This window comes from Capricornis sumatraensis, chromosome 19, assembly GCF_032405125.1.
Source record: "Capricornis sumatraensis isolate serow.1 chromosome 19, serow.2, whole genome shotgun sequence".
Taxonomy (NCBI): Eukaryota; Metazoa; Chordata; class Mammalia; order Artiodactyla; family Bovidae; genus Capricornis; species Capricornis sumatraensis.
In genome coordinates, this window is record NC_091087.1 from 37,808,302 (window position 1) to 37,831,392 (window position 23,091).

At 46.3% G+C, this 23,091-nt stretch overlaps 1 protein-coding gene across 2 annotated transcripts in view; it reads right to left on the reverse strand.

Moving 5' to 3' along the window:
- The window catches only part of TBC1D2B (TBC1 domain family member 2B), an 89,474-nt gene that overhangs the window by 54,831 nt on the left and 11,552 nt on the right, over nt 1-23,091 (reverse strand). For both annotated transcript variants that reach the window (XM_068990918.1, XM_068990919.1), the window contains exons 2-3: nt 13,234-13,387; nt 1,455-1,620 (exon numbers count right to left, since the gene is read on the reverse strand). In XM_068990918.1, the coding sequence (XP_068847019.1) occupies nt 1,455-1,620; nt 13,234-13,387 (320 nt within the window). The remainder of the gene's footprint in view (nt 1-1,454; nt 1,621-13,233; nt 13,388-23,091) is intronic.

The following is a 23,091-nucleotide window of genomic DNA, read 5'->3' on the forward strand; positions in this document are numbered from 1 at the left end:
CTAGACTCTCACATGCAAAATAAAGAACCAGACACAGAGACCATATATGCTTTGAGTCAAAAAATTGACTCAAAATGGATCACAGATGTTAAACTCAAAACTACAGAACTACAAGTTAACATTAGCAGAGAAGGAAACCTACATAACCCTGGGTATGGAGAAGCCTTTTTAGATACAATAACAAAGACATGATCTTGAAAGAAATAATTGATAAGCTGGACTTGATTAAAATTAAAAACTTCTGCTCTGTGAAAGACAATACTGACAGAATTAGATGGCAGTCACAGGCTGGGAAAATATATTTACAAAAGACAAATCTGATAAAGGACTGCAATTCAAAATACACAGAGTCCTTAAAATGCAACAATAAGAAAACAACCCAATCTTAAAAACGGCCAAAGACCTTAACAGACACTCGACCAAAGGAGATAAACAAGCGGCAAATATGCATATGAAAAATGGTCCACCTCATATGTCATCAAGGAAATGAAAATTAAAACAACAAACTACCACTAAACAACTACTGACAGCCAAAACCTGGAACACTGATGACATGAAACACTGGCAAGGATGTGGAGCGACAGGAATGCTCATTTATTGTTGGCAGAAATGAAGGCAAAGTGGTACGTTTCAGAAGACCACCTGGCAGTCGCTTACAAAACTCAGCACACTCTTACCATATGATCCATCATGTTCCTTGATATTTACTCAAAGAAGCTGAAAAATTATGTCTTCATAAAAACTTCACACAGATATTTACAGCAACTGTACTCATAGTAGCCCAAAAGCAGAAAGAATCCAAACGCCCATTAACTGAAGGACGAATAAACAAAATGTGGTATACCCACAGAGCGGAGTATTATTCCACAGTAAAGAGAAATGAAATATTAATGAAGTCCTGATACATGCTACAACTCGGATGAAAACCTTAAAAACGTTTCGCTCAGTGAAAGAAGCGAGACGAGGTACTGTAGGATGTGACTCCTAGGAAACATGTAGAATCGGCAAATCCACTGAGACAAAAAAGTAGGTAAGGACAGGATAGGAAGAAGGTGTTTGGGGGAAACAGGAAGGGTTTGCTAATGGGTCCTGGGGTTTCTTTTGGGGCGGTGAAAATTATTCTGAAACTGACTGCGGTGATGCTCATTCAACTGCAGCCTGGGAGCCTTGTGACCATAGACAAGGACTCCTCCTGAGCCAATTGTTGTCTCCATAAAATGTCAACCACACAACCATATGTCAAGCACCGAGTATGGTAATACTCAAACAATTAAACCCTGAGTGTGAAAGCATCAGGCACTTAACAGGAGTCCCATACAAGCTAAAGTATGCGAAAGTACCTTATGACCAATACCTTCACAAATGCCAGGTGATTTTATAATTTCACATATAAAACTATACATTATCAGAAATAATCCATTTTCAGTTTCACATAATGCTTTCCAAAGACTCACCTGAGCTCTGTGCCCCACTGTTTAAAAGAGAAGTTAATAGAATTTGGAGGCCCTGGGGCGGGCTGATTTGCAGCTTGCTCTCCTACCAGCTCTCCAGGGGCAGCTTCCACAGCTAGGACATTTCTGGCTTTTTCTGCGGAAGCATTTGAGTGCAGGTTAATTAAATCTGAAAGAAAGGCAAACAAGTGCCAGTTATTCAACAATTCCACAGGGAACTTGATATCCTACATAATACACTCTCTTGATAAACTATATAAAGTTTTACACAACAGGTATTACAGTATTCTTAAGTGTTTGTTTTGGTTGTGCTGGGTCTTCGTTGCTGCACGCAGGCTTTCTCTAGTTGGGGTGAGTGGAGGCTACTCTTCGCGGCAGTGCAGGGGCTTCTCATTGCGGTGGCTTCTCTTGTTGCAGAGCACAGGCTCTTGGGCGCACGGGCTTCAGGAGTGTGGCACACGGGCTTAGCTGCTACAAGGCTCGTGGGATCTTCCCAGGCCCCGGATTGAACCTGTGCCCCCTGCACTGGCAGCCGGAATCTTATACACCGTACCACCAGGGAAGCCCAATATTACAGTATATTTTTAATGTGTACTACATAAAAATACAATCTGTAGATGGCTAGGATGTTCTGTAAACATTTTCATCTAAAGCTGATCCACGTTCCTCAGAGGAAGGTTGTACGTGCTTCAAACCACCAAGTGTTAACAGCAACAGCACAGGGGAAACAGCTAGAGCTCATCTCTGCTGTCTGATCAGTAAACCCAGGATACAGCTGTGATCATGGTCCACTTACCTATACCCATAAGGAACAATTTCCAGGATAAACTGTTAGGTTAAAGAAAAAACTGCAGACCAGATTACACTAATGCCCTTTTCTGTAAGAGGGGAATAGAATATATACATACTTGCTAATTGCAAACAGTGACACTGAAAAAATAAGTTGGCACACAAAGGCCAGCAGTTCAGTAAATTCACAGGCAAATGCATTGATGCTAAAGCCTGATCAAATCTGAGACTATATCTTAAAAATGTAAGCATTTGAAATATTTGAGGTTGCAATGATATGCTGCCCAGAATTGGCTTTGAGATAACAATATTTTGTTATTTCACAAATAAATGATATCCGCCCCAAACAACATGTTATTTGCTTCCAAATAATAAAATTAAGTGGGTAAGTACATCAATGAAACAAAATGGGCCATGAAATACTAATTGTTGAAACTACCTAATAAACATGTGGGTAATAATATATTATTCTCTCTTTGCATATGCTTAAAATTTCCCATAATAAAAACTTACTTTTCTAAAGTTCTGATAAAATGTATCCAATAATAAATATTTTGTATTCTTCCCAACTGTATAATCTCTCTGAGAATATACATGTTTGTAAACAGAATTTAACACTGTTTCATGATCATCAATTTGATCCATCAGTTTAGTTCAGTCGCTCAGTCGTGTCCGACTCTTTCGACCCCATGAATCGCAGCACGCCAGGCCTCCCTGTCCACCACCAACTCCTGGAGTTCACTCAGACTCACGTCCATCGAGTCGGTGATACCATCCAGCCATCTCATCCTCTGTCATCCCCTTCTCCTCCTGCCCCCAATCCCTCCCAGAATCAGAGTCTTTTCCAATGTGTCAACTCTTCACATGAGGTGGCCAAAGTATCGGAGTTTCACCTTTAGCATCATTCCTTCCAAAGAACACCCAGGACTGATCTCCTTTAGAATGGACTGGTTGGATCTCCTTGCAGTCCAAGGGACTCTCAAGAGTCTTGTCCAACACCACAGTTCAATTTGATCCATACTTCCCTGGAATAAAGCATCCCTAGATTGGTAATGTCAATCATCACTTTGAGTGGAAACAATCAGAATGGAATGCTGGACACTGATATCCAAGGGAAATTTACTTTCTAATCAGATGAGCACACAACCTGAGCTCACTCAGGACAAGTCCCTGTGAAGGCCACTGAGCACAGGAAGACAGACAAGGCAGAGCACGGGGAACACTGGAGTCAGGCCTTTGCAGCTGGTGCTCCAAATGAGAACACCCATCGACGGGCTCACACGTTGCTGGCAGCTCACTCACTCGACCGTAGTCAGTGTGGGAAGGGCTCTGGAAACACACTGGGAAAAGTATGCTGGGTGTGACACGAAGTGACTGCTGTGTATCCATCAGGGGAACTGGGGCCTGGCCAGGAGAGTCAACACCTGGCTCATAGTAGGGTTCCGAGTAGGAAGAGCAAGAATTTGTGTTGGGAGTCAGAAGAACTATGGGCTTGGCAATAGATTACCAGGCTCCTCCATCCATGGGATTTTCCAGGCAAGAGTATTGGAGTGGGATGCCATTGCCTTCTCCGAATAGATTACAAGATTAAGTCAAAAAGGCCAGAAATTACAAACCACCTGATTCCTGATTCAAATTACGACTGAGTATGAAGCATTAGGTGCTCAGGGTACAACAAACGATCAGACAGAGTTCTTGCCCTAAAGGAGAACACATCTAGGAGAAAGACATAAAATAATAGAACGTTAAGCTCCAAGTCACCACTGAAGGCATCCAGTCCCTGGTATCCAGACCTTCCTCTGAGTCTTAGGGTCCAGGAGACGCCTTGGGGATTTTCCATGGGACAGAAGGAAGGGGTTCTGTCCTCAGCTTCAACCACAGTGGTTCCTCTTTTCACTCTTTAATATCCTGGAGTTCCCCTTGAAATTTCATTTGGGGAAAGAAAAAAAGTTCCAAATAACAAATGAAAAAAAGCCAAGTTCAAACACCACTAATGGGGTCCAGTCTCCTCCACCTACTTCATCTGTCAGGACGTGGAAGGCCAGAGTCTCTGCAGCAACAGCTGCATGGTGGTACAATGACTGCACCGGGTAGAGGCGGGCACCTGACATCTGTGAGCATATGTCAGTCAGTGGGCACACAGGCACACCTCTTCTTTAGACAAAGGTCAAGTCAACACCCAGGCTTTCCAGGAGCTGGTCTTTCACAGACCCCTCGGAGGCAAAGCATCACAGCTCTAAGCCAAGCCAGGAAATAAGCACCACGCATTGCACCTGTTTCCGTCTCGAGCCGAGTCCAGCCCCCTCTTCCTGTGTGGGTCGGCAGCAAGGTGACACACGGCCCCTCTGCGGGTGAGGCTGTCAAGGGCGCTAGCACAGCCCAGCGCCCATGACCAGGACGCCCAGCCCTTGCAACAGCCCTGGGCTCATGCTGGAAATGCTTCCTGAGGAACTCGGGCCCTGGGGGTGGGGTGCAGAAGCAGGACTGGAGCCAGGGAGGATGTTGGCAAAACAGACCATTTCTAAAAGTCATTATCTGATGTGAAAAAGAAGTCATTTCCCAGTTTCAGCTATTATTGTTTTGTCTGGTTTGGGGTTTTTAAAAGACCACGTGGAGGTTTCCTTAATTAAAAGCGGAGCTGCTGGCTTCTCCTCAATACACGTACCAACATTAGCATTCAGGTGACCACTTCAAGGAGGACACAAACTAGGACAGGACCGTATTTCCTTGCAGCCTCAAGAGGATGGACTGCGTTCACAAACATGTGCTTTACCATGCAGCTGCAGCGAGGGAAGAGTCTGTGCTTGAAGAGTTTTGGTGCTTAGATCTTTGTTATTTTTGAAAATTTTCAAATGGTTAAATGATACTCCTGAGCAAGTTTTGGACTACAAATTTTACATTCCTGGGTTCTGATTCCAGCAGAGCCTCTACGTCCCAGTGTGGCCGTTCCCAGATCTCCAGAAGTTTTTCCCACTAGACGCAGTCTAACACCAGGGGCCCCAGGGGCCCCACACAGGGGAGGCTCCTGCTCACATCTGGTCACCTCCGTGAGTCTTCCCCTCCTTTCCTGCTCCCAGACCCCCCGCCAGCAACCCTGAAGAGGGCAGAACAGAGCCAAGACGCAGCATCATCCAAGAAATGAGCAAAGAGCTCTGGGGAAAAGCCATTCCCATGTGTATCAAAGTTACTGCAAAAGAGAGTCTGTGGGTCCCCACTGGGAGCTGGAGGAGGTCACTCAGAGTGGGGTTAACCTGAAAAAGCTTTCTTTCCCCTTTATCAAAGTGAGTTTAACCCAGCTTGTGAAGGAGTGGTCGGAAGCAGCATAGTTACCTTCCAAGTGAGGGTACAGTGTGCGTCTACCCCAAAAGGAAGTAGAGACAGCAAGCCACCGGGTCTCAGAGGCCCTGGGGTAGACCAGCCCGCGTGTCTAGTTAATGACTTGTCCATCTGCTCTCTCCCAAGCCTCACCAAGGATGTAAATCTTGTGAAAACCGGACCCCTGTCTGATGTGCTGACGGCCACATACCCCACAGCAGACATGGAGTGGGGACTCGATAACAACACTGGTAAACGGCTGAAGGAAGGAATGGAGGACAATGGTTGTGGTGCGGAGGAAGGGCCTGCTGTGGGCTGAGGACAGGAGGCAGCGGACCCTGCCGTTCTCTAAGAATCTGTGCTCACCATCCCTCCTGACTCCCCGACTCCTGCCACCTCACCCCTGAGAGACCCCTGAGTGACAGGGGAGGAGCACACCCCAATCCAGGGCTTCTCTCTCTTGCCTTCTCACGCCTCCGTGCACTCCTGCGTCATGCCCAGTGCCCCTATCCACCCTCCACACTCACTGACCCCATCCCACCCAAAGCTGGGCTCAGCCCGTCTCCATGGTCCAGCCCACCATGGACAGTCTCCTGCGGATCTTCTTCAGGAGCCTTCCATGGGCTCCCCCAGAGATACAGCTGGAATCTAACCCTGCTCATCGTCTCCCTCCCTGTCGCAGCCTGATGTCAGGAATCACAGAAACTTCAGTCCAGAAGGAACCTCAGGGAGCATCTTGCTCCCAGGCCGGGAAACGGTGTGTGCCCGAGGTCCACACTCTTTCTGCACTAGATCAGGCTGCCTCTCAGCCTCGAGGTTGATAACCACCATGACTTACACGTCACAGCACCACATGGCCTTCTGTAGAATTTTACAAACAGGATCACATAAAAGCACAGCTTCTTTGACGACTTTGGGGAACCGGGACAGTAAATGAGTTGGTGGAATTCCGGCGGCTTTGCCAGCGTGGGGTCTGCATCCCACCCTGCGGTTTCCCTCCCCCGAGTCCCAGCACGTGCACAGAGCGCCCAGCACACGCTGGGGAGGACTGGACCCAGCGGCCACTTCCCTTCCCCTCCCCCGCTCCCACACAAGCCGCCAGCAGCACAGCACTTACTCTCGCAGCTGTTTCGGAGGAGGAAATGTGCGGTCATCCCTCAAACCGTCTTCACCGTACCATTTTCTGCGAGACATACCCCTGAACTCAAACAGGCACTTGGGCACTGAAGCCTCCTGTGATCGTAAGGGCTTCTGTACTCCGGAACTCTCAAGAAGTCTTAAACACAAAGCCCTGTTTTCCCTCGCTTGTTCGCCTACTCGTTTAGACGGGAAATGGAGTATGCAGAGCGCGCAGCCCGTACATCTTGTAATTGGGCTCTGGCTACCTCTTTCCCAACAGCTCTGAAGGTCAGCAGACTCTTGATTTTATCTTTGCAAATTATTCCTTTGTGTTGAAACTAGGTCTTTATCTATCCAAACATGGAAGACATACAGGAGGCATCTGAGACGTGGCATACTTTCAGAGGCCAGGCTGCAGATGAAAGGCGGACAGACCGGATAGAACGGTGACAAAGTCATCCCACTTTCTAATATCTGTCTGACTAATATACGGCTGCAAATTCCAATCACATAGATGAACAGACTCTTCCTCTGGAAACATGAATCCTAGAAAACAAATTTAATGTGGGCAATTATGTGACAGTGCCAACTGCCTATCCAAACTCCGTTCCAGCTCTTCCTCACAGACCCTGGTTTTGACAGTGGCCACATGCTCAGCTAAAACACTTGCCTCCTCCAACTCCATTCCAGCTAGGGCTGGTCCTGTGACAGTTCTAGCTAATGAGGCATAAAGTGGTAGAGTTTCTAGGAAAGCTTTCTCCTATTTGATATGGTGTCACTTCCAAAGGAGGACAGAATGGGTCCCTCAGTGGCACTGGTGGTGGGGAGCTTTGCCAGCTGGAACTGGCATCGTGAGACACAAATCTCTACTTGTAAGTCCCTACTAGGTTTTCCATTAATTGCAGCTGAATGGGACCCTAAGGGATTAAAAATGATATCATATATATATGTATTGTTGGTGGTGGTTTGTTGCTCAGTTGTGTCTGACTCTTTGTGATCCCATGGACTGTAGCCCACGTGGCTCCTCTGTCCATAGGATTCCCCAGGTAAGAATACTGGAGTGGGTTGCCATTTTTTTCTCCAGGGGTTTCTTCCTGACCCAGGGATCAAACTCACATCTCCTGCACTGCAATCAGATGCTTTGCCGCTGAGCCACCAGGGAAGCCCGTACATATGTATGTATCCATGTGTGTACGTTGTTGTTGTTCAGTTGCTCAGGCATGACCGACTCTTTGTGACCCTATTAACTGCAGCACGCCAGGCTTCCTTGTCCTTCACTATCTCCCAGAGCTTGCTCAAACTCAAGTCCATTGAGTCAATGATGCCATCCAAGCATCTCATCCTCTGTCGATCTCTTCTCCTCCTGCCCTCAATCTTTCCTGCATCAGGGTCTTTTCCAATGAGTCAACACTTCACATCCAGTGGCCAAAGTTTTGAAGCTTCAGCTTCAAACTTCAGCATCAGTCCTTCCAATGAATATTCAGGGCTGACTTCCTTTAGGATTGATTAGTTTAATCTCCTTGCTGTCCAAGGAACTCTCAAGAGTCTTCTCCAGCACCACAGTTCAAAAGCATCAGTTCTTTGGTGCTCAGCATCCTTTGACTTCCCTGGTGGCTCAGACGGTAAAGCATCTGCCTACAACGTGGGAGACCCAGGTTCGATCCCTGGGTCAGGAAGATCCTCTGGAGAAGGAAATGGCGACCCACTCCAGTATTCTTGCCTGGAAAATCTCATGGACAGAGGAGCCTGGTAGACTACAGTCCATGGGGTTGCAAAGAGTCAGACACGACTGAGCGACTAAACTTTCAGCCTCCTTTGTGGTCCAACTTTCACATCCGTACATGACTACTGGAAAAACCATAGCTTTAACTAGAGGGACCTTTTTAGGCAAAGTAATGTCTCTGCTTTAGGTTTGTTATAGCTTTTCTCCAAAGAGCAAGCGTCTTCGAATTTTGTGGCTATAGTCACTGTCCACAGTGATTTTGGAGCCCGAGAAAATAAAGTTTCCATTTTTTCCCCATCTATTTGCCATGAAGTGATGGGACCGGATGCCATGATCTGTTTTCTGAATGTTGAGTTTTAAACCAGCTTTTTCACTCTCTTCTCTCACCTTCATCAAGAGGTTCTTTAGTTCCTCTTTGCTTTCTGCCTTTGCTGCTGCTGCTAAGTCGCTTCAGTCGTGTCTGGCTCTGTGCAACCCCATAGACGGCAGCCCACCAGGCTCCCCCATCCCTGGGATTCTCCAGGCAAGAACGCTGGAGTGGGTTGCCATTTCCTTCTCCAATGCATGAAAGTGAAAAGTGGAAGTGAAGTCGCTCCGTTGTGTCCAACTCTTCGCGATCCCATGGACTGCAGCCCACCAGGCTCCTCCATCCATGGAATTTTCCAGACAAGAGTACTGGAGTGGGGTGCCATTGCCTGCATATCTGAAGTTATTGATATTTCTCCCAGCAATCTTGATTCTAGCTTGTGATTAATCCAGCCCAGCATTTCGCATGATGTACTCTGCATAAAAGTTAAATAAGTAGGATGACAATATATAGTCTTGATGTACTCCTTTCCCAATTTTGAACCAGTCCCTTGCTCCATGCCCAGTTCTTACTGTTGCTTCTTGACCTGCATACAGGTTTCTTAGGAGGCAGGTTAGGTGGTCTGATATTCCCATCTCTGTAAGAATTTTCCACAGTTTGTTGTGATCCACACAGTCAAAGGCTTTAGTGTAGTCAATGAAGCAGATGTTTTTTTTTTTCTTGAATTCTCTTGCTTTTTCTATGATCCATCAGATGTTGGCAATTTGATCGCTGGTTCCTCTGCCTTTTCTAAATCCAGCGTATATATCTGGAAGTTCATGGTTCACATACTGTTGAAGCCTAGAGCTTGAAGGATTGTGAGCATTACCTTGCTAGCATGTGAAATGAGTGCAACTGTGTGGTAGTCTGGAAATTCTTTGGCATTGCCCTTCTTTGAGACTGGAATATAATGTATATCTTAACACTTAACAATGCAGTTTCCCACCTGATCCACATAAGAGAACTATGGGGGTGGGGACAGGTGGGGGACAAGGCTATCATGAGTATTCCTCCCAATCCCATCCAGCCAACTGCCTGGGCCTGGGGCCTGGACAGCACCCTCTGCCCTCTTGCTCCCAGAAAGCTGATCCCACCTTTAATCCTCCAATTCTCTCACTACACAATCTCCAACTCTGCACACTTTTTTCCATCTTTTCTGTTGCTACCCACTACTGTGATTTCTAGGCTGGACCACCCTTCCAACTGGTCTCCCTTCCTCTCCTCTTGCCGAGGAATCCATTCTTTCCCTCTTAACCATGGTTAATCATCTTGAATGCACATCCAACCCAATCACTGGCCATGCTGTTGCTTATCCTACAAGCCCCTCCAGGTTTGGTCCCTGATCATCCATCCAGCTTTCTCTTTGTCACTCCTGCCCACCCTCTCTACATGTGCATCAGGCCCTGATCTCCAAGGTCTCCAGGCCTTTCCACTCCCTGCTTCACAAGGCTGGCCCTTACCTGACTTCAGGACTCAGTTCAGTCATCTCCTAGTCCAGGAAGCCTTCGCAGACACCACCAACATGCTACCCTCCAAAACGCAAGTGTAGGTAAGCTTCCTGTGCCCACCTCTGGCCCCTATGCTTACCAGACTGCATTGTGCAGGCCTCTTTACCTGTCTGAGTCCCTCACTAGACCACATACTCTTCAAGAACATGGCCCACAACTTATCTGTCTTTACATCCCAGGCAGTGGCACGATGCCTACAGTTGATGAAACTAAGGCTCAAAAAGAGGGGGACGCTCAAGACATTACAGGAGGGGTCAGAGAAAAACTTCCTCTTAAAGGGCCAGATAGTAGTAGATATTTTAGACTGGTGAGCCAAATGGCCTTGTGACAACTATTCAATTCTACCACTGGTGTGCAAAAGCAGCCACAGCCAATGCAAAGTAAATGAGTGGTGCTTTGTTCCAATAAAACTTCATTTCCACAGACTGCAGTCTGCTACTCTTTACTAGAAAGAAAAGGACTCACACTCAAGAGTCTGACAAACAGTAAACATCAGAGATAAGACTCAAACCCAGGCCCAAAGGGATTCCTCCACTAGACAGAGCTGCCTGTCCAGGAAACATGAATTTCGTGTATCTTTCCCCATGTTGACTTTAGGTGCTAGGCAAGTACTGATGGGTGACAATATTAGCAACAAATGAGGACGTTACCAAAAATTGGGTATCATGGAGAAGACAGTAGGAAAAGTTTCAATTTTTAATGCAAATCAGAGTAATAAAAACATGTCTTCAATCTTAGCTAGAGTTAGCATGATTTAGGCTGAGCAGATGACTACTAGCATGGCTTCCAAAACATCACAGGGCACCACGATATACCTTAACACATTTTATCTTTTAACCAATTTTATCTAAAATGATGATTAAAATGGGGGAACGGGTAAAATCTAGCCTTTTCTTCTCGACTTCCTCCTTTAGCCTTTCTGTCTTCCTGAATAACTACAGTCTTACAAATCACTTGGTCATCCAAAGTTTAACTATTTATTCTCAGAAGTTATCTACAAAATTGACAGAAGTTCAAAATTAGTCATTTCTACACATAAATCTTCAGAGGCATCCCACTGCTCTTAGGAGAGTCCAGAAGCCCAAGCCCACAGTCCAGCCCTCCCTACCCTGGCCCTGGATGTGCCCCCCAGCTTGGCTCCCTGCCCACTGCCTTCCTCCTCGAGCCTCACCTCCTCCTAGTCCTGGAGGGCACTGAGCTGCTCTTACCTGATCATCCTCAGGTCTCAGAGAGGGTCCCCACCCACCCTAAAGCTGTGCTTAAGCCATTCATGGCCCTTGGTACCCTGTTCCTTCCCTCTCATGTGATCTCACTTTTTCTTCCCTCTGCTGGACTAGAACCTCTGTGAGGGGGATCCAGGCCTGTCATGGGCATCTGCTTCTTGAATGAGTAAACGCCAGAGGACGCAAACTCTAAATTCTCACACTACAGTCCCCAAACCAAATGCAGAGAGCCAAGGGGGGCTGCAGGTGTTTTCTCCGGCTCCCCGGCCTCAGCACCTTGGCTTAAAAGAAGGAAGGTTGTGTTATAAAGGGATTACAGGGCTACACACCATTCCTGTGGCTCTCCTCTCAGTCTAATGCCTGAGTCTCCCTTAGATGGCAACATTGGTGTCCTCAGAAGAAAGGATGCAAGGCAAAGACAGGCTCGCCTGTGCCAAATACCACTACCTTGAATACTGCTGGCATCCCGGCAGGGTTTCCAAACATTCCCAGTGACTGATCCTGAGCTATGGAGATTCTTTTGATCCAAAGCTCTATAATAGTGGCTTTTTAAAAAACTCAGTCATCAACGAGCAGACGTGTGAACTTAAACACAGAGGGGCTTTGGCTTGAAAAGGAAGGCATCCCTTCAGCTCCTGCTATTGTTGGTGTTAAGTCATCCATGAAAACGACCTAAGAACTCTCGCTGCATAGCATTTTAACAGGTGTGAAGTATACGGTAATTTCTCACTGACCAGAGGGTTCACCTGCTGATTGGTTAAAAACGAGGCAGGCAGTAAAACAGGAATTTGGAGGAAAAATAATTTTAAAAGTCCAAGAAGCCTTTCATTTCTAAAACTAGTCAGTTGCACACGTTGCCAGGTCACCGGTAATTCTCCCGAGGGAATGTCTCGAAGGTGTTAAAAAGTTCACGCCATACCTCTTTACAGGCCTGAGAACCACCCTTACCAGCTAAATTCCAAAGTGCACTCCTTAAGAACTGCTGGTGTGATTGCCTGGCCTCCTCACACCTTACTTCAGGGCCCCGGGGCCGGCTATTTCTGGGCCTGCCCTGCTCCCTCTACGGAGAGAGAGCCACAAGTACAGCAGCCCCTATCTCCACTTCCACAGTCCATGCAGGAGCCAGGTTGGACAGTGGGCTTTGAATAACTATCCTCCTACTCTTCTAATATGGTAATCTCAACCAAACAGTTGTGAGAAGATCATGGGGCTTTAATGGTTTTGATATTCAAATATAAATCCACTTTATCTCCACACTGCAACTGGCCAGGGCTTAGCATGAATTGTGAAAATGCCACAGGTCCAAGATAAAACAGAACCAGAGTTTTATCATCTGGTTTAACGTCTTCCCAAGAAGTGTCAGTGAATCACAGTGAGAGCTCTGAGAACATCTTTCCAGTGGGCACACGCATCTGTGCACAGGACTGTGGGTGTTGGTGCTTTACCTTCAGAGGGAGTAGAGAGGAGGCTGGCCCTGGGGTCAGACTGGACTTCAGCACGACAGCTCACTACCCACTGCCCTCAGCAGTACCATCTCTTTAAGGTGCTAGGCACCATCTTTGCCTGACTCCTGAGGTTGTTGCTGGGCTTGAATATAGTCTGTACATGAAAGCAGAGGCCCTCAGTAACTATGGGATGCTGCCCCTTCCTAAGGGATCATCATCATTATTTTCATTCTCAGTTCTCTGCTAAGTTGACTTAATATATCAAATGTCAATACAAAAAACACTGACAGGGGAGCCCTCCGTCTCTCACCTACCTGTGTTATCCCTGGCCACGAGACCCTGAGAAAAATCTCCAGGAGTCGGGGAGGTCCTGCTGTCCCACTTTACCATGTCAAGACTGTTGCAATATTCCCATCTCTTCTGCTGAAGTTCTTGTAACCAGTAAGTCATGAGTTGACGATTAGGGGCCTACAAGAGGGAGTGGGAAAAAGTGATATGGTCACCAAAAGCATAAACAGCATTAAAAAAAAAAATTCTGTTTTGTGAGGACAGACTGGACACCTTGACACATGGCAGGGAGAGTTAAGAACAACTCAAAGAGGGGCTTCCCTGGGGGCTCAGTGGTAAAGAATCTGCCTGTCAATGCAGGGGGACACAGGTTCCATCCCTGGTCTGGGAAGATCCCACAAGCAACTAAGCCCATGCGCCACACTGCTCAAGCTCAAATGCCCTAAGCCCATGCTCCACAACAAGAGAAGCCACTGCAATGAAAAGCCTCCACACTGCAGCTCGAGAAAACCCCCCTCTTGCTGCAACTAGAGCAAAGCCCACACAGCGACGAAGACCCGGCACAGCCAAAAATAAACAAACATACAAAATTATTTTTAAAAAGAACAACTCAAAGAAATGTCAAGATTAGTAGTTTTCGTTCACTACAAATGGTCAAGAAAACAGCAACTTTTACATAAAGAATTGAATCCTAATAATAAGAAATCTTTTTAAATTCTGAAATTACAGAATGATACAACTTACTGTCTTCCTCAAAAGGTTTTTGGAAGGCTTGACATTCCCAGTGCCCTTTCGTTCTGAGCACCTATGAATTCTGTGTGAGGAAATCACACCTCACATAGGTATGGATGACATCCCTGCCAAATCAAATCTAATAACGGTATTTAAATCCTGTCAGTATCTAAGAAAGGGAGCAAAGGAAACTGCAGACTAAAAGCTAGACGGTGGGCTTCCCAGGTGGTCCAGTGGTTAAGAATCCGCATGCCAATACAGGGAACATAGGTTCCACTCCTGAGCCTGAGCTCTAGACCCTGTGTTCCAGCAAGAGAAACCGTCTCAGCGAGAAGCCTGCGCACTGCAATGAGAGAGCAGCCCTTCCTCGCCGCAACTAGAGAAAGCCCACACACAGCAATGAAGACCTAGTGCAGCCAAGAATAAACATAATTAATTAAAAAGAAAAAAACTAGATGGCACATCGATGACATCGGCCATATTTTTAAATAGCAGACAATACCAATGGCTGGAAAGGGCACAGAGCAACTAGAACTCTCCTTCCTTGCTGGTGGGGATGTACAATAGAGCAGCTTTCTAGAGAACGGGGTGGCAGTTCGTTATAAACACACACTTGCCAAATGGCCTGGCAACCCCACTCCTAGGTGTTCACCCAAGAGGAATACAAAATATATATTCGCACAAACCCTGCATGCAAATGCTCAGGGGCTTTATTCATGATCGCCAAAGACTGAAAACAAGCCAAATGTCCTTTATCCAGTGAATGGATAAACAAACCGGAACGTTCACACCATGGAATACTATTCAGCAGTAGAAAGGAGCAAAGCACTGATTCACACAACACGGATGAACATTACATGCATATGTGAAAGAAGCCAGCCCCCAAAGGCCACATACTGAATGATCCCATTTACATGACATTCTGCTAAAGGCAAAAGCATAGGGACAGACGACAAGCCTGTGGTTGCCAGGGCTTGGGAGAAAGGGCTGGCTGACTGCAAAGGGGCAGCACGAGAGGATCTGAGGGGGCTGACCTGCTCTGCATCATGACTGTGGGCGCAGATACCCGACTCCACGCATCTGCCATCTCGAAGAACTATATACCACAGCGACCTTCACTATGTACATTTAAAAAAAAAATCAACCAAGATATAGAGGGACCTCAAAATGATGAACCTAGCTATTAACTAACAAACTAGATGGCAAGTGTGGGTCACAGGTCTCCAGGCTGCCCCCACAAAGGAGTCCCAAGGAGAAGGATGCATGGCACAATTATGGTGGCAACCACTGGCATCCAGTAAGGGGTACAGACATCAGACACCATGGTTTTAGAACCTATAAATTCTACCTCAGGGTCAGAGGCAATCTGGACAACTGCTCTGTAGGCCTAAAGCAAGTGACAAGTTAGAGATCAAACCTCTACTGTCCACAAGCAAAGGACGACCTCCAAGTGCTCTGGCTACAACCTGGATTCTTTTTAGTGACACTTCAGGCGTGGCCCTGATAAGGAAAACCACTCAGGACATGATTGCTGGGTATCCTACAGAAAATCCCTCCAACTATCAGCCAAGTCATCATTTCATCCATATAGTCAACCAACATTTACTCTTAACATCTATCAGGAACCTGGAATCAGGGCTTGTGAGAAAGATAAGAAAAATAAATCAGTGATTTCAAGAGTGTTTTAAGTGCTATGACAGAAGTCAGAGTGGGTAAGGAGAGGCTGGTGTGACTGGAGATGCTGAGGGAAGATAATTAATCAAGCAGAGGAAATGGGACAAGGGTCAGGTACTGCAAGTTTAAGAAAACTGCTACCTATAGATTCAAAAAGTTCCTATTGTTGCCTTGATGTCTTTCTTGTCCAATAAACTCTGAGATGTCTCCACTTCTCTAGCATCAAGCTCAGTGCCAGCCACATTTTTGTTGAATAAATAAGTGAAGAAATGAATGAACAAACAATCACGAAGTGATGCAGGAGCTTGGTCTTAAAGGGGAAGCAGGTGGTGGCCGGAAGAACAAGATAGAAAGAAGAAGCTCCAGACAGAGAGAAGAGTGTGTGCAAAGGCCAAGGAGAGAGCACAGAAGGGAGGCTGACAGGGGAATGGAGGGAGGGGGAGGCTGGGATAAGCAGGGGGTGGGGCCAGGGTTCAGGTAGGGGAGGAGATTAGCTCAGGTCCTGGAGCCCTAAGGCGCAGCTGGAGTCTGAGTGGCAATCTGGTTGCAGGGTGGACAGCGGGGGCTCAGCCTGGCTCTGAAGCAAGACAAAGAGAACGCAGCATTCCCAAGGAAGAGGAGAGAGTGACTGGAAGAGTAAGGAGCTGGGACAAAGCCCAGTCAGAGCCCAAAGCCCACCCAGTCCCTGCCCCTCCCTCCTTTCACAGAGTCTGTACTGAGCCCCTAGTCTCCCAACCTCCAGCTTAGGGGCAAGTGTGTGTGTTTTGACAGTGTGTGCATGTGTGTGTTCTGGTCCTCACACCAGTTCCCCTGCCTGGCCCCCAATCCTGTCCCAGGGAGAAGTCAGATTAAGCACTGACCTCTCTAGCTGTTTCCCAAAAGGCAGGCACCATGAGAAATATACCTGTTACAAGAAAGCTTTTTCCCGGACTTCCCTGGTGGCACAGTGGATAGGAATCCACCTGCCGATGCAATAGCCACAGGTTCGGTCTTGCAGAACACCTAAGCCCATGAGCCACAACTACTGACCCTGTGTGCGCCAACTATGGAAGCTGGTGCTCTGCAACGAGAGACCACCGTGATGAAAAGCACGCCCACTGCAACTCCTCCTCTCCGCAACTAGAGAAAGCCTGTGCAAAATCAATGAAGACCCAGTGCAGCCCATCAATCACACAATTAATAAAAGTACAAGTTTTTTTAAAAAAAAGAAAAGAAAGCTGTTCCCTCTTTAAATCTCTGAGTATTAAATCTGACTGAGGAACAATTAGTAACCTCTTAATCATCTCTTACTAAATTCCTGGAGCAAAACTTTCAGATCACATGCTTTCAATGTCTGGCATATTATTCATGTTACAGAAATCTGGTCAAAAAGGCAAGCAAAATTATCTCAAGACAAAGATTAACTGGGGTTTGTTTCTTTCAAAAAGAAAAAGAAAAAAACCTAGAAATCAGGAAAAGCATCTTGACTTCAATCCCCAAGCAGCTGTGAAAGGCTGCTGGGGGCACATTGCTCCCAGGCATATGCCAAGATCAAGGAGGCAGAAAAGCCTCCAAAGGTCCTCCCCTCAGGGAGCTGAAACCCAAAGACAGAAGCACACACAGGTTGTAAGACAGGATAAGATTAAAAGTAAAACAGCAAAATCAGCAGACATCCACAAAGCCTCTGTGTTTCCCCTTGATATCTTTTAAACAGACTGAACTGAGATTTGGCCTAGTTCAGTCCTAATTAAATACAGAATCACAAACCAGTCTCTTCATTGCTCCAGTCTTAGTGGGTCATGCAAAGTCAGTCTGGATCTGCCCCGCCAACTCAGTAGCCACTAGTCACATACAGCTCATGAGCATGTGAAATATGGCTAGTGCCACGTGATGAAATATAGACATACTGGGTTAAATAAAATATATTAGTTAAAATAATTTCACCTGTTTAATGTGGTTATCCAAAAACTTAAAAGTATGTATCTGGCTCACATCATATTTGTATTGAATGGGTCTGTTCTAGATAACGATGGCAAATACCATTTGGGAGAGCCAAGGCTGGCAGGAGATCTGGTGAGATGGGGAACCCAGCAGGTGGGAATGCCCTCAGGATGGCCATGGGCATGGGGCTCCTGACAGTGGGGTAGCCAACATTCTTCACCTCCCACAGAACTTTATGACTCAAATAACTTTCTTCTTTAAGTACCCCCCATATCTCCAACCACCTCATGCTGTTAATGTCCATGGAGATGCCAACATTATTTGGAGACCTAAAAGAATGAGTCTGGCTGGTCTAGCTGATGGCTCACAGTTTCAGAATCTTCCCTGCCCCCTCCCAGAGGAAGACAAGTAGGACCCTTCAGGGATCTGTCTTCACTCACACAGGGCACCTCAAGGAGTCCATCACCGGAACTCCCTCCACTGAGCTACACTCACCTGGTGACAGATGAGCCGGTCAGTGCTGAGGCTTATCACTACCACCAGCATGACCCAGAGAGGATCAATCTCTGCCCCACCCTACCCAAATCATCATTTAAAATGCTTTAGTCCCACCTTCTGGAGAACCAGACAGACATTCAACCACGCTGGAAGGAGCAGAAACGAGTCAAAGCTTCACAGCTCAGAACAGAATAAGAGCAGATGCCAGGCAAGCATCCAACAGGCTGCGTGTCACATCTGTTGTCTGAAGGCTCACCAGGGTCACATCCTGAGTCTCCCATAACACTGGTCTCTCCATCTCCTACTCAGTCTGCAAAACCCAATTCAAAACGCAAATAAGGCTTACTGACCCGAGCCTGAATGTTCTCTGCACACTCAGAATGGGGAACTGAGAACACCACGCAGCCCAGGACAGCTTCCCACGGCAGTGGCGCCCCCCCGTGTGTTCGTCATTATTCTAAGTTCCTTGAAGGCAGAGGCAAAGCCTCCTGGCCTCAATATGGTCCAAGATGCCTAGCACAGTGCCTAGAATACAGTTAAACACTCAAATATCTGACTCATTCTCTCCTGTGTTCAGCTACTGCTACTGCCTCAAAACTGCTAAAATTCTAGTTCAAATATGGCACCAATCCCAACATGAGAGAGAAATCAAGCCAACCATCTGGAAAAGCCATTCTAGTTGTCCCTACACAGCTGCAGGAATGTCCTGGGGAGCTGGGAGGGCAGACAAGGGACTACGTGGGCACAGTCCTCTGAGATGACAGACATCTGCTGCATTTAGGCACCATGACCTGAGATGCCAGTTCAGAGAATGCAAACCAGGCCATGCCTCGTCCAGCTTGAGGTGGAATTCAGCCCTTGACAGCTGGTGAGGAGAACCATGTGATACCCCAGCTGCTCCCACAAGCCTTTGTGCCCAGACTACCAACAGCCCAAAACCCAGAAGTCAACTCTTGGGGAGATGGGCCCCAGACACCTGTCCCTGCCCTTGGACTCCAGGGACTTCCCTCTCGCCAAGCCTAGCTCTCTCCTTGGTGCTCTGAAAAGTCCCACAATGAAGTTAATTCATCTCAAGATATGCTTATTAAGGGCCCACTCTGGCAGGCAAGCACATTACTGGGCACAGGGGCTAGAGCTGCAATCGTGCACATACACAGGAGTCGGGCCTCATCTCCTAGCTGCATTCTCACTACACCACAAACTGACCCAAGCCCATCTCGATCTCCAGCCCTTTGGTAAAGAACTTCCATCTGCCAAGACTCAGCACATTTTAGAAGCTGTAATAATGCTCATCTCCTTTGATCCAAAACTCCATTTCTAGGAATCTATCTAAAAGAATCCAAAAGAAGAAAACACCACATACATAGAGATGTTTATTCATTCACTTGGCAAATACTTATTAAGAGCCTGACTTAGGCCAATGCAGCAGTCAACACGAGAGGTAGCGTATTGGGTGAGACCTGGTCAGTTCTTGGCTCTTAGACCCTCCCAGTGAGCAAATGGCTTCCTTTACACCTGCAGGAGATAGTCAGGAACATATTCACAATACAATCAAAATGTAAAACGAGGAACTTCCCTGGTGGCCCAGTGGTTAAGACTCCAAACTTCCAGTGCAGAGGGGCGCAAGTTCAATCCCTGGCCAGGGAACTAAGATCCCACATGCCATACAGTGCAGAAAAAATTTTTAAGAATTAAAAAATTTAAAAAAACAACCAAACATAAAATGCACAGGTATATATTTAAGAAATCCTTATGCATCAATAGAAACTTTAAAAAAAATCCAGCCAAAATTCTGAAAAGTTCTTCAAAGCATGGCAAAGAGATTACAAAATTAATCTGAAGTTTAACCTTTGAGAATTCTGCAAAAATAAACAAGGTGTGAGGCTTTGACCTACCAAATGGGTAAGCATATTATAAAGCCACAATAATTAAACCAGTACTCTACTGCCAGAGAATCAAAATACAGGGCTAAGTATATATAAAAATATTTATGCTGCATTTCAAATCAAATCAGTGGGAAAAGTATTAATTATTCAACAAAGGCATTATGACAATTGGCTAAAATTTTGGAAAGAAATAAAAGTATTAAGAATTATGGTCTAGGTTTGAAACCTAGGCCACAACATAAAAGAAAATAAAGTCAACGTTGATTCAAGATTTAAATGCAAACTAGAAACCATTTAAATTAGTAGATGATGCCTTTGTAATCAAAGTTAAGTTTCTGTCTCTTTCTGTATCTTGTTAACAACAGTTGTGTAGATTTCTGCCAAATTTTAAAGCCACACAGGGATGATCTGACTTTTAATCCAGCCATCGGCGTATCAGAAATTGACAGGGAAGATCTGTGCAGAGATCTCCTGAAGAGCTCACACTGAAGCACAACCAGCAGCCACGACGAATGCCGTGTGCCCTGACGCTGTGGATGAGGAAAACCAATGCTCTCTCAGGACTGAGCCCCAAGTCCTCAAAGGGCAGATCTTCAGACTGTAAGCCACACAGCTGCTTCTTGCACAGGCAACTCAAGGGACCTGACTCCAGGCTGAGCAGGAGCAGGGAGGCATTGATTTCCACAGGCTTGATTACTCACCCCAGCAATGTGGAAATAATCCCTGCTGTAACATTTCTGTTCTCTAGGAATGTAAACACCTGTCTAAACTCCAACAGAAAGACAGCAATGAAAAATGTCTGTGTGTCCAAAACACCATGCAAAATTAAAAGACAAAAGACAAAGTGAGAAAAAGACCAAACAACCTCCAAGTTGCTGAGCATAGTGTGGAGTTCCATAGCTTCGCAGGAACACCTCACTCTGTTGGCACTTAAAGAGCTCCTTTATGCCTGGGAGTGCCTCCTTAGCTTTAAAAAGCAAAAACAAAACCCAATAACAAACGGTAGACTTTTATTTCAAATAATAACAATACCCATGTCTGCTGTGGAAAATCTGAAAAATACAGCAAAACAAAGAAAAAATAAAACGTACATAACCACATCACCAGTAATCACCTCAGTCAGCACTTTGGAGTATATCCTTTCAGATACTTTTCTATCCATAAATACACATGGCAATTTTCTTTACAAAAATGGAACAAAATTATATAGACTATTTCATAATGTTTACATTCATATTACTAACAGTATTAGATATTATTAAGGAAATGATTACCATGTGCCAGACATTGTACTAAACAGTTTATATATGCTATCATTTAAAGCTCATAACAAAAAAATAAAGCTCATAACAATCTCACAAGATGGTATCATCCACTTGCCCAAAGTATTACCTACTGGATTCTGGAGCCTAACTGAGTACAAGTCCCAGCTCGGCCATTTGCTGGCTGTAATAGCCAAGCTACTTAATGTGCCTCAGATTTCTCATTGGTAAAATGTGAATAACAGGAATCTACTTCATGTTATGCTGTTACGAGGATTAAATGAGTTAATGTGTGTTAAGCTCAGAACAGTGCTTGGCACACACTAACTACTCATTAGGCATCAACTATCCATATTGTCATGATCACTCACGACCTCACAGCCAGTTGGCACAGTCAAAATTCAAACCCGGGTCTGTGTTCCCTACTATCAAGGGGAAGAAGAGGAAGTGCGTGTCCAAGACAAAGTCCATCCTCTCAACATTTCGGCAGAAATCTAGCAGTTCCTCTATGTCCTTTCTCAGATATTGAAATGTTGATGACCTCAACCAACAGCCAAGTTCAGTTTAAAGTGTGTTGGCAGACTTCCCTGGAGGCCTAGTGGTTAAGAGTCCACCTTGGAGTGCAGGTGACACGGGTTCAGTCCCTGGTCTGGGAAGATCCCACACACCATGGGCCAGCTAAACCCCTGTGTTACAACTGCTGAGCTCGAGCTCTCGATCCCTGGTCTGGGAAGATCCCACACTCCATGGGCCAGCTAAACCCCTGTGTTACAACTGCTGAGCTCGCGCTCTCGATCCCTGGTCTGGGAAGATTCCACACGCCATGGGCCAGCTAAACCCCTGTGTTACAACTGCTGAGCTCGAGCTCTCGATCCCTGGTCTGGGAAGATTCCACACGCCATGGGCCAGCTAAACCCGTGTTACAACTGCTGAGCTCGTGCTCTAGATCCCTTGAGCCGCAACTCCCGAGCCCAATCATCCCAGAGCCTGAGCTCCACAACATAAACCACTGCGGTGAACAGCCTACACACAGCTTACTGCAGAGCAGCCTGAACTCACTACAACTAGAGAAAGCATGCACGCAGCAGCAAGGACCCAGTGCAGCCAAAACTAAATAAGTAAATAAAAACAAAGCTTTCCAGGTGGCACCGTGGTAAGGAATCTGCCTACCAATGCAGGAGACGCGGATTTGACGCCGGGTTAGGAAGATCCCCTGGAGTAGGAAATGGCAGGATTCTTTTCCAGGATTCTTGCCTGGAAAATTCCATGTACAGCGGAGCCTAGAGGCCTATAGTCCACGGGGTGGCAAAGAGTCAGACATGACTGAGTGAGCACGCACGCACACTAAATAAAAATAGCATGTTGGTTTCCTGGATAAAGACAACTCCCACATCAGAGGCTGGGCTCTCTGACAGTACAGAAGGTCTTCAGGACATCAAAGGAACGGGTGGGGTCAGCACAGTTTCACTGGGATGGAGAGAGCATGACCATCAATCAGCTATAAAGTTCTCCCACTGGATGCTCTGAGCCACAGTTCTGCTCTAAAGACATTTCTTTCAAAATAGACTGCAGTGAGCGATAGTAAGACTAAACATAAACAAATATGCAGAAGACAGGAACTGTTCTCCAACATAAAAGGATCACAAGGTCTCTAAGTCCGAACGACCCTTTCGTCCATCTCTCAGATTCTCGCTCCCTGTCGTTCATCTGGTTCTTCAACCTCGGGCCTCTGCGAGAGTACCCTAACTGGTCTTGCTGTCCTCAGTCTCCCTCCCCAAACCCTCTTACACGTAGCCAACAAAGTCATATGTTTGTCCCATGCTTAGAACTCTCCAGTGGCTCCCAAGTGCTGAGCAATGTGGCATGGTCACCTGATCCATGCTGCCCCACACTCCACAGGACTAGAGCCTTT